This window comes from Mytilus californianus, unplaced genomic scaffold, assembly GCF_021869535.1.
Source record: "Mytilus californianus isolate M0D057914Y unplaced genomic scaffold, xbMytCali1.0.p SCAF_3, whole genome shotgun sequence".
NCBI lineage: Eukaryota > Metazoa > Mollusca > Bivalvia > Mytilida > Mytilidae > Mytilus > Mytilus californianus.
Genome location: NW_026262679.1, coordinates 112,538,655 through 112,557,318, shown reverse-complemented (window position 1 = coordinate 112,557,318; position 18,664 = coordinate 112,538,655). Strand labels below are relative to the sequence as shown.

The 18,664-nt window shown below is 32.5% G+C and overlaps 1 protein-coding gene across 4 annotated transcripts in view; it reads right to left on the bottom strand.

Moving 5' to 3' along the window:
- LOC127735822 (galactocerebrosidase-like) overlaps nt 1-18,664 on the bottom strand; it is a 45,131-nt gene that overhangs the window by 25,603 nt on the left and 864 nt on the right. For all 4 annotated transcript variants that reach the window (XM_052246205.1, XM_052246203.1, XM_052246204.1 and 1 more), the window contains exons 2-9: nt 17,783-17,851; nt 16,581-16,644; nt 15,282-15,370; nt 13,861-14,025; nt 12,974-13,012; nt 11,894-12,021; nt 10,558-10,675; nt 1,058-1,095 (exon numbers count right to left, since the gene is read on the bottom strand). In XM_052246205.1, the coding sequence (XP_052102165.1) occupies nt 1,058-1,095; nt 10,558-10,675; nt 11,894-12,021; nt 12,974-13,012; nt 13,861-14,025; nt 15,282-15,370; nt 16,581-16,644; nt 17,783-17,851 (710 nt within the window). The remainder of the gene's footprint in view (nt 1-1,057; nt 1,096-10,557; nt 10,676-11,893; nt 12,022-12,973; nt 13,013-13,860; nt 14,026-15,281; nt 15,371-16,580; nt 16,645-17,782; nt 17,852-18,664) is intronic.

Sequence of the window (18,664 nt, the reverse complement as noted above, 5' to 3'; positions counted from 1 at the left end):
AAGAATTAGTGTTCGTTTTATTTGAGTTTTTTTTGTTATAATTTTGTTGTGAAGTGTTTTCATTTTTCTGAGATGTAAACACATGTATAATGTTTGGTTCAGAAATTCATGGATCAAATATTAGTTTTGGAAAAATTACCTTATTCAGGCTTGTACAGTCCGCGGTTTTATTCTGCAAAATTAAACCTGCCAGACAGGGGTGCTGATTAGAGAGTACGATAAGCAAGAAATAAGAGAAAAACTCGATTTCTCGAGGTTTGTTTATGTTCCACCATGTTTGTCATTGAAATTGTAGAGGGCGCTCTTATCATTTTCAAAATTAATATTTTACCTTATCCATTTGAATGAGCAATTTTAATTCAAATCCATTATGAAGTGATTAATTTTAAAATTAAAATGCTTCATTACAAATTTCTCGTTTCTTTTCACAGCATTGCATAACATAAACTGGAAACCATTTGTATTTAATGGAATGAAAAAAGTGTACAAGTTAGCTGGAAACCAGTTTATGCATAACGATGTATAAACTATAAAACATAATCTGTTATTCGTTCTGTTTTGGTGATTCATACTGACGCATGTGTTTTGTTTTAGCTTCAGATCCTTCAAACATTAATATGATGGATATGTTTAACAGCATTTTAGTAAAGGATGGAGCTGTTTTACTTTAAAAGACGTATTCTTGTGGTATTAATTGAGTATGGATTTTCTGCAAACTCTCACCGTATTTATTTTCATTTACACATGCTATTCGAAACTTCCGGTTTAAACATACACAAGTTTCTCATTTGTTTTTTTTTGGTGATTTTGACTTATTTTAACACTTGTGAAGGATTCTAGAATCATTTTCAAGCATTTTCTACTTTTATTTGATGATAGAAAACCGGTTTTTCCATGAAAATACCACAAACGATCACACACGATTTGAAATTACCGGAGTTTCATTAGACGTTTTCGAACATTTACAAAATGGTTTTTTACCTGATTTCTCGTGGCGAGAATGGAGGTGCAGACAGTGTGCCAGTGCGAACTATACAAGACCAATTACAGTACCTACCCTGTGAATCTTCCATTTACATAATTCTGATTCAGGAGCTGAAAATATAACATATGTATTAATTGAAGATTAATGCCTACAAATGCAATAATGTTAATACAACAAATTATTAAACTTTCATCATAACAAATAGATGTTCTTTTATTTCTGTTTTTTGTTTCTCAAATAGTATTTCAGCAGTTCCCTTACACGACCTATTATGCATTAGGATTCAGTAAAATACAAATTGTATTTGAGAGTATTTGTCATTCCTCTTGTATAGAACAATAAAATTTATAATATTTCAGCAAAACAAAAAACTAGAGGCTCTAAAGAGCCTGTGTCGCTCACCTTGGTCTATGTGCATATTAAACAATGGACACAGATGGATTCATGACAAAATTGTGTTTTGGTGATGGTGATGTGTTTGTAGATCTTACTTTACTGAACATTCTTGCTCCTTACTATTATCTCTATCTATAATGAACTTGGCCCAGTAGTTACAGTGGAAAATATTTTGTAAAAATTTACAAAAATTTACAAAATTTATGAAAATTGTAAAAAATTGACTATAAAGGGCAATAACTCCTTAAGGGGTCAATTGACAATTTTGGTCATGTTGACTTATTTGTAGATCTAACTTTGATGTACATTATTGCTCTTTACAGTTTATCTCTATCTATAATAATATTCAAGATAATAACCAAAAGCTGCAAAATTTTCTTAAAATTACCAATTCAGGAGCAGCAACCCAACAACATGTTGCCTGATTGGTCTGAAAATTTCAGGGCAGATAGATCTTGACCTAATGAACATTTTTATTCTCATCAGATTTGCTCTAAATGCTTTGGTTTCAGAGATATGAGCCAAAAACTGCATTTTACCCTATGTATTATTTTTTTGCCATGTCAGCCATCTTGGTTTGCGGGCAGGGTCATCGGACACATTTTTTAAACTAGATTCCCTAATGATGATTGTGGACAAGTTTGGTTAAATTTGTCTTAGTAGTTTCAGAGGAGAAGATTTTTGTAAAAGATTACAAAAATTTACGAAAAATGGTTAAAAATTGACTATAAAGGGCAATAACTCCTTAAAGGGTCAACTGACCATTTTGGTCAAGTTGACTTATTTGTAGATCATACTTTGCTGAACATTATTGCTGTTTACAGTTTATCTCTATCTATAATAATATTCAAGATAATAACCAAAAACGTCAAAATTTCCTTAAAATTACCAATTCAGGGGCAGCAACCCAACAACGGGTTGTCCGATTCATCTGAAAATTTCAGGGCAGATAGATCTTGACCTGATAAACAATTTCACCCCATGTCAGATTTGCTCTAAATGCTTTGGTTTCAGAGATATAAGCCAAAATCTACATTTTACCCCTATGTTCTATTTTTAGCCATGGCGGCCATCTTGGTTGGTTGGCGGGGTCATCGGACACATTTTTTAAACAAGATACCCCAATGATAATTGTGGCCAAGTTTGGTCAAATTTGGCCCAGTAGTTTCAGAGAAGAAGATTTTTGTAAAAGTTTACGGACGACGGACGACGGACGCAAAGTGATGAGAAAAGCTCACTTGACCTTTCAGGTCAGGTGAGCTAAAAACCTGAGTAAGTTTTGCATAGGTTCTTTTTTTATAAAAGTAAAGAAAAGCAATTTTGTGTACATTTTTATAATAATTAAGTTGTGCAACTGCTACGTTAATGTTTCATATATGGAATATTGGAACTTTCCATAAAATATGCTTTGGAAGCATCATGTCCAATAGTCCCCCATCTCATGAAAAAAATCAAAGCGCGAAAGCGCTGTAAAGGCAGTTAATTACAGGTTGTGTGTATTTTTAGTCCAGTTATATCATTATCTTGCATAGTACATTGTACTTATCAGAGGTGGCTTTCAGTATTTAAGATTTAGAGTTCTCTTATGATATTGAACAAGTTTTATGAATGTCATATTCTGAGCACTATATGAAGGCGATTGTTCTCACTTGTTTATGAACTAGTGCATTATGTCCAGTTTGTACCTTTTTTATCTATGTTTATAGTCAAATACTGTTTAAAATAGTTTGGCATTTTCTTTTTAGTAATAAGTAAATGTTATCAACTGTATTTTATTCAACTTTGCAAATGTGGTTTGTGACTGGTAAGTACAATGTATGGATGATAGTTGTTTCATTGGAAATCATAACACATCTCCTTATTTATATAATGATCTATATTCAACGACCTCAGGTACAAAAACTAGAGGCTCTAAAGAGCCTGTGTCGCTCACCTTGGTCTATGTGAATATTAAACAAAGGACGCAGATGGATTCATGACAAAATTGTGTTTTGGTGATGGTGATGTGTTTGTACATCTTAATTTACTGAACATTTTTCCTGCTTACAATTATCTCTATCTATAATTAACTTGGCCCAGTAGTTTCAGAGGAGAAGATTTTTGTAAAAGATTACTAAGATTTACGAAAAAATGGTTAAAATTGACTATAAAGGGCAATAACTCCTAAAGGGGTCAACTGACAATTTCGGTCATGTTGACTTATTTGTAAATCTTACTTTGCTGAACATTATTGCTGTTTACAGTTTATCTCTATCTATAATAATATTCAAGATAATAACCAAAAACAGCAAAATTTCCTTAAAATTACCAATTCAGGGGCAGCAACCCAATAACGGGTTGTCCGATTCATCTGAAAATTTCAGGGCAGATAGATCTTGACCTGATGAACAATTTTACCCCAAGTCAGATTTGCTTTAAATGCTTTGGTTTTTGAGTTAAAAGCCAAAAACTGAATTTTACCCCTATGTTCTATTTTTAGCCGTGGCGGCCATCTTGGTTGGTTGACCAGGTCACGCCACACATTTTTAAAACTAAATAACCAAATGATGATTGTTGCCAAGTTTGGTTTAATTTGGCCCAGTAGTTTCAGAGGAGAAGATTTTTGTAAAAGATTACTAAGATTTACGAAAAATTGTTAAAAATTGACTATAAAGGGCAATAACTCCTAAAGGGGTCAACTGACCATTTCAGTCATGTTGACTTATTTGTTAATCTTACTTTGCTGAACATTATTGCTGTTTACAGTTTATCTCTATCTATAATAATATTCAAGATAATAACCAAAAACAGCAAAATTTCCTTAAAATTACCAATTCAGGGGCAGCAACCCAACAACAGGTTGTTCGATTCATCTGAAAATTTTAGGGCAGATAGATCTTGACCTGATAAACAATTTTACTTCATGTCAGATTTGCTCTAAATGCTTTGGTTTTTGAGTTATAAGCCAAAAACTGCATTTTACCCCTATGTTTTATTTTTAGCTGTGGCGGCCATCTTGGTTGGTTGGCCGGGTCACGCCACACATTTTTTAAACTAGATACCCCAATGATGATTGTGGCCAAGTTTGGTTTAATTTGGCCCAGTTGTTTCAGAGGAGAAGATTTTTGTAAAAGATTACTAAGATTTACGAAAAATGGTTAAAAATTGACTATAAAGGGCAATTTCTCCTAAAGGGGTCAACTGACCATTTCGGTTATATTGACTTATTTGTAAATCTTACTTTGCTGAACATTATTGCTGTTTACAGTTTATCTCTATCTATAATAATATTCAAGATAATAACCAAAAACAGCAAAATTTCCTTAAAATTACCAATTCAGGGGCAGCAACCCAATAACGGGTTGTCCGATTCATCTGAAAATTTCAGGGCAGATAGATCTTGACCTGATGAACAATTTTACCCCAAGTCAGATTTGCTTTAAATGCTTTGGTTTTTGAGTTAAAAGCCAAAAACTGAATTTTACCCCTATGTTCTATTTTTAGCCGTGGCGGCCATCTTGGTTGGTTGACAGGGTCACGCCACACATTTTTAAAACTAGATACCCCAATGATGATTGTGGCCAAGTTTGGTTAAATTTGGCCCAGTAGTTTCAGAGGAGAAGATTTTTGTAAAAGTTTACGGACGACGGACGACGGACGCAGGACGACGGACGACGGACGCAAAGTGATGAGAAAAGCTCACTTGACCTTTCAGGTCAGGTGAGCTAAAAATGTATGTAACTAAACTATGATGGGAAACCTTTGACTTCTTTCTTTTATATAAACTTTTGATTTGGTACCATAGAACTATGTAGAATAAATGTACATTGCAACATGTCAACTCTTTCAATGACAATACTTTTTTTAGAAACTATAACTCCAAGCAAAATTATATTTCCAAGTATAAAGTAATTTATGAATGAAACAAGAGTGCACATGCTGAAATGTCTCGCCTTCTTTACTTATCATTGATATTATGTTGATAGTCCTAAATATAAAGCTTTATTACAACTGTCACATAAACTTAACATTAACCAAGTAAACTAAGCATTGACCAATAAACCAAGAAAACGAGGTCAAGGTCAGATGAACCATGCTAGGCAGGCATGTACAGCTAACAATTCTTCCATACAACAAATATAGTTGACCTATTGCTTATAGTTTAAGAAAAACAGACCAAAACACAAAAACTTAAAACTGAGCAACTGACCTTGAAAATGAGGTCAAGGTAAAAAAAAAAAACCTGTGTGACTGACAAATAGATCATAAAATATTTCCATATACCAAATACAGTTGAACTATTGCATATAGTATTAGAAAAAAAGACCAGAACTCAAAAACTTAACTTTGACCACTGAACCATGAAAATGAGGTCAAGGTCAGATGACACCTGCCAGCTAGACATGTACACCTTACAATCATTCCATACACCAAATATAGTAGACCTATTGCATACAGTATAAGAAAAACAGACCAAAACACAAAAACTTAACTATAACCACTGAACCATGAAAATGAGGTCAAGGTCAGATGACACCTGCCAGTTGGACATGTACACCTTACAGTCCTTCCATACACCGATATTACTAGACCTATTGCTTATAGTATCTGAGATATGGACTTGACCACCAAAACTTAACCTTGTTCACTGATCCATGAAATGAGGTCGAGGTCAAGTGAAAACTGTCTGACGGGCATGAGGACCTTGCAAGATACGCACATACCAAATATAGTTATCCTATTACTTATAATAAGAGAGAATTTAACATTACAAAAAATATTAACTTTTTTTTCAAGTAGTCACTGAACCATGAAAATGAGGTCAAGGACATTGGACATGTGACTGACGGAAACTTCGTAACATGAGGACCCATATACAAAGTATGAAGCATCCAGACCTTCCACCTTCTAAAATATAAAGCTTTTAAGAAGTTAGCCAAATCCGCCGCCGGATCACTATCCCTATAGAGCTTTCTGCGACAAAAGTCGCAGGCTCGACATAAAGGAGTTCTTAATTAAGAAATAAACTGATTCGCCTAATGCAGCTGGATACGACCGCAGAGGTCCAACCCTGAACAGTTGGGGCAAAAATGGACACAATATTCAAGCTTGATACAGGTCTGAATTTGGATTGTAATTAAATATTTGACATATTATAGTTTCTGAATAAATGTAGTCACAGAACTTGAAATCGATTATATGAATTGAATTTATATTCAATTAAAGATTTCTTGCTGTTGTGCAATACACTGTGCTGTTGCACAATACTTAATAAATCTGTTGCCAGACTATAAACAAATAAAGTTCAATTTCTTCTCAATGTCATATTTGAAATTTATGAAAATCAATAGGGAGATTACATCAACAGCTATAAATAATTCACCAAAGTTTCATGCGAACTGCTTAAAGCATTTTTGAGTTGTTGTCCAAAAACTGGAAAATCCCCGCTTTTTTAATGAATAAAACCCCATAACTCAGAAATGTGAAATCTAAAATTTATAAAATTCTAAAGGGAGCTTACGGATTGATAATTTAGTCTTAGATGCAAGATTTTTTTATCAGTTGTTAGTGGCTTTGAACTAGCTGTCAGTAAATGCGAGTGCTCTCAGATCTGTACTAAGTGTCTTTTTGTTGTTTGGATGTACAACTACCCGGCCTCGTCCACTTGTATTTGTATTTATCCATCTGATGAGTTAAGCCTCTTTCAACTGATTTTTATAGTTCATTCTTATATTGTACTGTTACACCACTGTCCCAGGTTAGGGGGTGGGTTGGGATCCCGCTAACATGTTTAACCCCGCCACATTCTGTATGTACATGTATGTGCCTGTCCCAAGTCAGGAGCCTGTAATTCAGTGGTTGTTGTTTGTTTATGTGTTGCATATTAGTTATTCGTTCATTTTTTGTACATAAATGAGGCAGTTAGTTTTCTTGTTTGAATTGTTTTACATTGTCATTTCAGTGCCTTTTATAGCTCACTGTGCAGTATGTGCTTTGCTCATTGGTGAAGGCCGTACTGTGACCTATAGCTGTTAATTTCTGTGTCATTTGGTCTCTTGTGGAGAGTTGTCTCATTGGCAATCATACCACATCTTCTTTTTTATATTTACATCAACAGATATAAACAATTCACCAAAGTCAAGGTGAGACAACAAAACTTAGTTGTAAGATCTCTGAAATTTTTTACACGGTACAAGTTTTTCTAATTGTTGGAGATTGCACGGTGACAGTAACACCTGTAACTGCTTTACCCATTTCTTATGCACTTTGGTTCGATAAACTCACTGAATATCATACCACATCTCCTTATTTTTATATGCATTACAATTTACATGTGCATGTAATTGTAAATAATATTTATATATATATATCAGAACAAACTTCATTGCGTCACTTTTATGCATCCTTTGGCACAATACAAGTTCTAAAATTACACAACATAAAACAACTAAATGTTATTTCAGATGAAAGTTTTATTTCAGTTCCATTCATAGGATATATTAGAATTTTGTATGTTTTGCCAAGTCCATTAATTAGCTCTATGTGCACGTGTTAATTGGAGACTTTTCTATCCCGTATAAGAGTTTTGGAACTAATTCTGTTTCTTTTTTTGAAAAAAGTGAGCAAACAAATCATGCACATTTAAACCTTTGTCTGCCATCACACTGTCACCTGGATCACATAATTGAACTATTCTACATCTTTCAACTATTTCACAGTCACTGGTACAACCAACATATGCATTAGAGACATAGTTGACTAAACCACCAGGAGTCGAACATACAAGTATTTTCAGTGTTTCTGTTTTTATATGATGAAAAGGTTGCCTGAGCTCTAGGAGCTTTAGGTTTTATCACGGGATATTCTGTGCTGTCAATAATAATCCAAGTTGTAGGAAACTTTAATTTGAAGTTGGATGGCGAAAAATACCTGACTAAACCACTAAATGGCCAAGTGTTAGCCTTGCGCCACTGTTTAGACATAAAAACAATCCATGTTTACACAATATTCTTAACACTAGTTTCAATCTAGAATCTAGACAGTTCAAAGTTGGTTGTATAATGCCTCAATTTCATCAAAGTCATAAAAAAACTGATTTTCAAATGACACCCTATCAATTTGAAAATATATGTATCTCAAACAATGTGCTGCTGGACCAAGTGTGATCAAAACAAATAAAAATATAGTATACAAGTTACAACTCTAAACCGGTTTATAAATGCATGGCTGTGCCACGTGTCTTCATTTCAAAATTCTCTGCTGAAAATATAGGCATTGATGGTGTTTGCGTAATTCCATCTGTGATGCTCAACATTAGCTCGGCAGTTGGTGGTGGACAGTCATAAATCATGTCTACAGTATGAATGACTTCTTCAGGAAAACCAACTTTACAATCAAAACTTTCCTGTAGATTTCTACTACAATATTCATCAAGTTTAGTTCTTTTGTTTTCACAGGAAACTGCCCTGATTTTTCTTTTTGCGGACGATTCAGTCTCTTGCTTGGTCCAGAAAAATAGGCTGGGAATGGCAGTAGACTTAAGTCTCTGTATGGTGGGTTTGCACCCTGAAAAAGGTTATAAAACATTAGTTTTTTGATAATTAAATGAACTTTCATTAGCAATGCATACTTTATACTACCTGGCAAAATATTAACTAGATTTATTCATTACAATCTGGATAAAAATATGTTAGCCTGATTCAATGTACATCAAAATGTATGTTATGTAAATCCAAAGGACAAACCATGAGAGACGTATGCAACAAACATACATTGTTTGTACCTAAATAACTATAATATAGATGAGAGCATGTCATTGTTTTGTTCCTGTTAACATTGTCATTGACATTTTTCAAGAAAGTCTATGAGGCATAGCTTATGCATTCCTGTCATTACTACATTAGCATAATTACTGCTAAAATAATTCTCAGTATGATATACCTCTTGTAAGAAATCATTATAATTGTAGCAAGCACCAAAAAATCTCAAACAGATCACATTGAATCGTAATCCAAAAAATTATGACGTCTTGAATTAACCACCCCCTTTTATTCTAAAACGATAATTGCTGTTGTAAACAGACTTTGGTTATTTCGCATGGCGATTACATATATAACTATATATTTTAAAAAGAAAATAGAGTTTTACCATGAATAGTTTCCTGCACGTAGTCTTTTTCAGTAAAATGTGCCTTGCAAACAACAGCTGATTGAGATGGACTCCACGATTTCATCGTGTTCTCGTCCAATCTGCGTATGGGCCATGGCATTGATCCAACTTTTCCTTCTTTTTAAGTCATTTGGATATGCATGTCCTCCTCTTAAATGACATCCAGGTACACAACAACAAGTACTTGGCATCGTTAATTAAAAATGCAACTGTAATAGTTGCACAGTGCAGAAACCGGAAGTTGAAGAACAGGATCGGCTACCACGGCGCCACCTATTCAGGAACGATAATTTGATACTTTATATAACTGCGAATTAACAATAACGTTAGACGGGTTCGCGTGCATAAACAGAAATGCGCTTTAAATTGTATAATATAATTCATGTTCAGTCGACCTTTAATTATTATATCAACGACTGAAATGATTTATAAACATCTAGATTGCAGATAACACTCGAAATTAACCCGACCTCTTTCCACACGGAATTCAAATAATTCTAGTTTGTCAATCGGTTGACTGCTTATAATGTAAAATACAAATATATCAAAAGTTTTTAAAACTAACAAAACACAATGATCGTTTCTCTATTTCCCAATGTAAATGAAATGAAACAAAAAACATTTTATATCACAATAAGAAGAGGAGAGAATCAACATTTTCCGGATCTACTTGGAGCCTAATGACCCCCCACGTAGATAAGTTGGATATCGCGGAAAGAAAGATTAACACGGCAACTAGAAAGGCATTAAAGCACTGCCTTTAAAAAAGTCAATTTTATCATAAATTGTTCTTTTTCTTTAATGCTAGGACCAATAAGGTTGCTTACTGTATCCAGTTTGCACAACAAATAACTCATTGAGTTCTAAGCTCGAAAGAATACAATTCATGATATTACAAGCTGCAATTTTTAAAGTTCAATTTTTTTCAACTGCATTTAAAATCCATAAGAGCCACGCAACTGTACTAGTGATTGAGACTGTACAACAAGGATAACTACTAAAACACTGTAAGGTCAAGTATATCTCACCCTTGCCCAGCATCCTCCTCCTATATTGTCATTAAATGTACTGTAATCCTCAGATGACCATAACTGTTTCCCTGTCTGAATAGCTGACATGACAGACTCTGTGCCTGGGTAGTGAACACTGTAATAAACAAACAACATGATCTTACCCTATAAAGTAGACAGCTTTTATAGCTATCATATGATCTTACCATATATAGTTGATAGATTTAGCTAGGTCTGAACCATATCCTTTACAGACAATATTATTTGCTATTTCATGATCTTACCCAATATATTTGATAGCTTTAGCTAGGCTTGAATCATTGTTCATACCATTAATAATAAATTAAGCCATCAAATGATCGAAACCTATATATAGTCAATTACTTTAGCTATTTCTGGACCTTACCATATATAGTCGATAGCTTTAGCTCTGAAGCTAATGTCTTATCTTTTATTGTTGATAGCTTAAGATAGCTATGGACCATATCCATGATATCCTTTACAGACGATATTATTAGCTTATGCAGCAAGCTATTTTATGATCTTATCCAAAATATTTGATAGCTTCAGCTAGGCTTGAATCGTTGTTAATATCATTGTTAATAAATTAATCTATCGTATGATCTTAACCTGTTAAGTCAATTACTTTCGCTAGATCTGGACCTTATCCTTTATAGTTGATAGCTTTAGCTATCACATGACCTTTCCCTATATAGTCGACAGCTTTAGCTAGATCTGGACCACTCGTTACAGACAATAAAATTAGCTATCTCATTATCTTACTCTATATAGTCAATTACTTAAGCTAGGTCTGGACCTTACCCTATATAGTCTATAGCTTTAGCTATCCCATGACCTTTCCGTATATAGTGTACAGCTTTAGCTAGATGTGGATCATATGCTTTATAGACAATATAATAAGATGTCTCATGACCTTACCATATAAAGTCGATAGCTTTAGAAAGGTCTGAATCATTGTTGACCCCAGCCTCCATCAGCAGCTACTATCCTGACATGTTATAAACTATTGTTATCTATCTCAAGACCTTTCCCTATATAGTCGATAGCTTTACTATCATATGATCTTACCCTATAACGTTAGCTTTAGTTATCCTCTAACCTTTCCCTATATAGACGATAGCTTTACTATCATATGATCTTACCCTATAAAGTCGTTAGCTTTAGTAATCCTCTAACCTTTCCCTATAAAGTCGATAGCTTTACTATCATATGATCTTACCCTATAAAGTCGATAGCTTTACTATCATATGATCTTACCCTATAAAGTCAATAGCTTTAATATCATATGATCTTACCCTATAAAGTCGATAGCTTTACTATCATATGATCTTACCCTATAAAGTCAATAGCTTTAGCAAGGTCAGAATCATTGTTGATATCATTGACAATACCCCAGCCTCCATCAGCAGCTACTATCCTAACATGTTGTAAACTGTTGTTATCTAAGACTTTCCTCAATAGCTGAAATAATAGAAAATAATCTGTCATAAGTCACAAGATGATTAAAGACATTACTGATCACAATGTTTTAATATTTATCTTTTTTTTTTAAACAAATGGCATGCATAATACCTAATTTGGAAGCTTGAAAGAAATATTTGTTATAAGTTACTAAACACTGTTTAAGTAGTTTTATTCATTAAGTACCAATTTCTGTGGGTTTCATGACTGAATTTTTATATCCAATGAAATTCCTATTTTTATTGATTACCGGTATGCAAAGTCCAAGACAATGAAATTTTGCATCATAAATCAAAAATACTTACACAAAAAAAAAGAAATGGAGCAGCTCCCACTAAACAGAATCCTAAAGGTTTGTATTATAATATGATGTTAAGTTGGCTACTAACTTGAAAAAAAAGTATCACATAAATACTGTTTAAAGTTAAGCTACAGTAAGTAGACAATGACACAAATTTACTGAAGATTTTGAATATATAACTCCTGAATGTGATTCTGGAACTAAAATATTGCATTTCAGTATATCATTTTTTAAAGAAGTAGATACCAATGGGACAGGAAAGATTATATAAAGTGAATTTGGGCTAAATGTAAATATTGTAAAACTGTCAAAAATGCATATAGAACCTCTTACTTTGAAATATTATACAGTACTTGATGTCAGTAAAAACTAGAACACCTTCTCTATTCCAAAATAATAATACTTTTTTCTAAATTATGAATCGTTACACATTGGAAAAGAAAGGATTTACATTCTGATCCTGTGGTCTCATTGGCAATTATGTCATCTTTCCTTATTTTCATACACAGTGTATTAATAGTATGGATATGTACAAATGTATAACATGTATCAATTGTTTAGAGATTGGAAAGCTTTGATTATTTTCTAGGCATGTATCTCAAGTTCTAGATATAGATGTCCATTAGATTCTTAGATTACTAGAGTCCTTACCTTAATATATTTTACATCATATGCCTGTTCATTCCAAATCTAAAATACATAAATATGAAAGTTTTAGTATCAACTAAAGAAAGACATTAACTTTATACATTTCACATGATAACAGTGTTCATTTGAAGTCTAAAATACTTTAGAGTGATTTATTTTTAATTACATATACTTCAATACCTGCAAACATATATGTAATGACCATATACTCTTCCCATCCTATCCATATATATACCAAATACTGCTGACCTATCATTTTTAGTGACTGCTGAACAAAACTTATCCTGAAAACGTAGCTTAGAAATGAGATAAGGTCACTTGATATTGACTGGCTGATAAGATATCATCATGAATAACCTCTCTGCACATTTGTGTTCTTCTACAGGAAAACGGGGATGAAAGGTTGAAGTTATAAACACATTTGTATCACCACAATCTGAAAAGTAATACCTATGTACAGGTTAGCACACATTTCAGCAAAACAAAAATCCATTAAAGGATTTGGGAACACATACTAATCGAAACTGGGAATGAAGGTCTGAGAATTTAAACTTGTTTATATATATTTTCTTGTATATTTGGTCATCTATACTGAATGTACTCAATTCAAGAAATGTGGAATTTTCCATTTTTCCCCTTCACAATTTCAGTCAGTAACAATAGATTTATTTAATGTTAGATCTTCTTGGTTATATTTGTTTCACCGTTCTTACTCAAATATTAAGATTATTTGGATCTGTAACAACTCTAAGGCTCCATAAAACCTGAATATCTATAATAATTTCTTTACAGCTTTTCTAGGGTGACCATTAATGCTGATAAGTATAAATGTCATTTCTCCATACATCGATTCAATATATTTTATGACTTGTATGTGATTAAATATTTACCCCAATAAAATCAATAGTTAAATTATGATACTTCTTTGCACCAAGGATCCATTTGAGAATATAATTAGCTGGTAGTTCTATGTCTGTATATGGATCTCTTGTTCCATTTCCTATCCATCCAGGCCATGCCCAAGGTAATCCATATAACAAAATATTGGGATTTCTCTGGAATCAGTAAATAATGTTTTAAAAAAGATATCTATAATTATCAACATTAAATTGGAGAAACGATTGGAACATAGATAGTATAATTACTTAAAAAAAATAAATTCACCATTAAATAACACGTTATAAAAAAAAATTTCTATAGATTCAATGATTCATTATTATTCATGGTATATTAATTGATTGTGGATATCATGGATAAAAGGCTAACCATAATTTGAAGTATTCAACAAGATACAGGTGTCCTATGGGTTTGAATACAAAATTTATTGCAAACATGAAAATCAAAAATCCATGAAAATATCATTTTTAGAACAGCCTTCAAATGTATAGTCTGTTACCTAACTAAAAGTTTGAGGGAAAATTTTGTAAGTTGAGATTTTTAATAATTAACATATATATAAGAAAACAATGTAAACATATAATAAACTGTTATCACAGATATGTCTCGCCTTTTTGTAATTTTTATAATGCAAATGTTGAAATTAAAATAGCAATACTTTAACATGTAAGTTATGCAAATATTCAAAGTCGAAAAACCATGACTGAAGGTACATGACTAAACAATCTCCATGGAAATGAGATGTGCCAATGCTAATACAACTGCATACCAAATACCATTGACTTATTATAAGTCGTTCCCTTTAAACAAACCTAAACACAAACATTAACTTGTAAACTATGTAAAAGTTTCAAAGTCAATGAACCATGATGAGGGGGTTGGGCTATATAATCTCCATGGAAATGAAACTTGCAAATGCCAATAAATTTGCATACCAAATATCATTCACTTAACATTTGCAGTTCATCTTAAACTGATCTAATCACAAACTTATACATGTAAGCTAAGCAAAAGTTTCAAAGTCAATAGACCATGACTAAGGGGGCGGAGCCAATTAATCTCCATGGAAATGAGATATGCCAATGCTTATACAACTGCATACCAAATATCATTGACCTACCACTAGTGGTTCCCCATAAATTGACCTAATCACAAACTAATACATGCAAACTAAGCAAAAGTTTCAAAGTCAATAGACCATGACTGAGGGGGCAGGGCCAAATAATCTCCATGGAAATAAGAAATGCCAATGCTAAATTAATACAACTGCATACCAAATATCATTGACCTACCACTTGTGGTTCACCATAAAGTAGACCTAATCACAAACTAATACATTGTTGTTGCCGCCGCCGGAAACAGTATACCTATGTCTCGCTTTTTGACTCCGTCAAGGCGAGACAAAAATTAAAACCTTTTTTGCTTCTTTCATCAACCACCACTCATATCCTCTGTTATAATTTTCATCCCAGCTGTTGTGCATGTGTGAAGCCTCTGTTCCTTCTAAAACAACAAATTTCATAACATGACCACTGATTTACAGCTTTATTCTGATTCCAGTAAAATGTCCTTCCCATAAATCTACATTTGAAGGGCTGGATCATTTCTGTCTATTTTTTGAGATGAGTAAGATCACCAATAGGTCTTCTATAAGGGAGAAACGATTAAAACCACAATTTTCCTGTATAACCATATGGGATTCTATTATAAATGTTGTCACCCCTAGGCTTCTTGCAATAAAGGGGAAAACTTCCAGTAAATTTTTAATAAATAAGTGGGGAATGTGTCAATGGGACACAGATGATGCCCCCACTTGTCTATCATATAAAGTTATAAAGGGACATAACTGAAAAACGGTAATAGTAACGCTATCCAAATTTGTACTTGATCTGAGTTTTGTGGTAATAACAATTGTGTATATGTTTCATAATGTATGGTTGAGGCAAGCTTAAGTTAGAGAACGGAAACAAAAATTCAGCAATTTTTCCATTTGTAAAGAGGCATAACTCTAGAACAATAAGAGTGACACCCCAAAAAAAACAAACTGGATCTGTATTTTGTAGTAATAAGCATTGTGTATAAGTTTCATAACATTTGGTTGCGGCTAACTTAAGTTAGTGAACGAAAACAAAAAATTCAGCAATTTTTCCATTTGTAAAGGGGCATAACTCTAGAATAGTTAAAGTGACACCCCCAAATTCAAACTTGATCTGTATTTTGTGGTAATTAGCATTGTGTATAAATTTCATAGCATTTGGTAGAGGTAAACTTGAGTTAGAGAACGGAAACAAAAAATTCAGCAATTTTTCCATTTGTAAAGGGCATAACTCTAGAACGGTTAAAGTGACGCCACCAAAAATCAAACTTGATCTGTATTTTGTGGTAATAAGCATTGTGTACAAGTGTCATGACATCTGGTTGAGGCAATCTAAAGTTAGAGAACGGAAACCAACTTTGGGATGTACAGATGGACAAGGGTAAAACTTAATGCCCCCTCTGCTACGGCGGGGCATAAAAAGTGTGTGCTTCTAATTAGTGTTAATATAATATTTTAAACTTTGCTAACAGTTTCCTTAACCAAAAATAAATTATGCTTTTGTTGTGATATAAGTTTCCATTTTTCCAATACTTTAATACTGACAAATTTTCAAAAAAAATTCAAACTGCTATATACCTACATATATATCTGATAAGAAGTTGACAATAACAATACCTGTGCTTTGAGCATCTCCACCAATCTCTACCTTCAGGAGATGTAAACTAGCTCCAAAATTAGGCTAAAAATAAGACAGGTATTGCTACAATGTTTGTAAAAAAAAACAACTTTATCATACAAAATTGTGCTTTTATCATCTTACAAACAACAAATGAGATCCCTTATTCATGCAAAGTGGTTGCTGATATTTTTTTTACTTATATCTCTGAAATAAGACAGCTAACACTACAATGTTTGCCCAAAAAACTGAACATTTTATCATACAAAATTGTACTTTTCAACATTTTATAAATCTATAAAGGAGATGACTAATTCATCAAATGGTTGCTGAAAATATATAAGGATGTTTTGCAATGCTGTCTTATGAGTAAACGTTTATTGGCAATCAAATTCATAAGATGATTTTCATTCCCTGGATGTTTTCTGTTGATAAACATTTTTATTTTAAACAGTAACTTATCATATATATTACATTAAAAATAGCAGGGAGATTTTTAGTGTATTAAAACAAAACTGCTTTTTCTTTTATTATTTTTTGTCCTGTTTTCAAATATCCTTGTACTTTTTCTAAATAAATCATATTTTACAAATTTTGATTTATTTGTACACATGTAAGTATGAAATTTACGGAGAACAAAAATAATGTAAACATTAATATCAAATGAAAGAATTCAAATTCCATTCAACATAACCATTTTTAAGTCGAGTGTTAACTTTGCTATTATATTTATGTTTAAATGAGTCTGAGAGCTCCTGGATTATTCTTATACATGATATATAGAGAATTGTTCACCAAACTCTTATTTCGTTGGACATTCAATGACTTCACAAATCCATCAGATGTTTCAAATCCCATGATCTAATAAACACAAAAAATCTTAGGCAGTATAAAAGTATTATATTTGAAACTCTTATGAGTAGACGTTTAATATCCAGTGGATCCACTTCAATCCATATTCAAAAATCAAAATGAGATGTTAATGTCAACAAATGGGGGTTGATATTTTCATCCAATGGATAGCCCACATGACTCTGCTCGTATATAGAAAATCCTTGAGTTTCTACTTATTACACTAAATATATTAAAATTGAAAAAAAAACTTGTTTATTTTTTTTTTCAAATGACAATAGTTTTAAACTTGATTTGATCATTTTCTTGTTTATATTTGTTGCTATTGTGTTGTAATTTTGCCCCTTACCTTAAATAAATAATCCAGGATTTCATTCCTCTGCTGTTCTTGATAGTTTTGTAACAGCACTGATGTTGCCTAAAACATAAACTTAATAATTATTTACTGCACTATTTACCTAAGCTTTCTCCTATTCTGTCCTGTACATTCTATAATTCATACTATTAAACTTTATTTCTAATATAAGTTAATCTCTTTGGAACATTTTATATTGGTCATTGAATCTTTGAGACTTAGCACTAGTAAATCAACACAATTATACAGATGGTGCACAGATACTTGTCTTATCTATATACCAGTTTTATTGTTATATCTTGATATATATTATAGGTAATTTTTTCAGAGACAAGTGTCTGTGAGTTTATTCTTATATTGTGTTGCGTTTCCTTATAGCAGGAAGATTGAGAACTCCCAATATGCTACTTCTTAGTGTATGTGGCTGATAAATTTTTAGAATTGATTGACCTTACAGACTTGATATTCAATCCATTGTATACTCCAGAAGTGTGGCAGGTTTTTTTTTTGTTATTCCTACACTGAGATGTATTTATTCAATTTTAAATTATTACATGTACATGTATTCCTTGTAGTACTCATGTAATAATTTAAAATCAAATAAAATCATCTCGATGGTTTAAAAAATCTCTTTAAATTTTAGGTTTTTTGTTGAGGAGTGCTATCTCCATGATGTTCACCCCAAATCCTCTTTTTAAGGTTCATGTGGACCCTTCGTCTAAAATGGCTGCATTTTCACCTCAAAATTTACTCTGAGTACAGACAAACCTGTGCATCTGGAAAAGTTTTAAGGCATAGCATGCCCTAGATAAATAAAATTCAAATATATTTTATGTTTTAGAAAATTAAAAACTTAACCGGATTTTGCAGTGCACT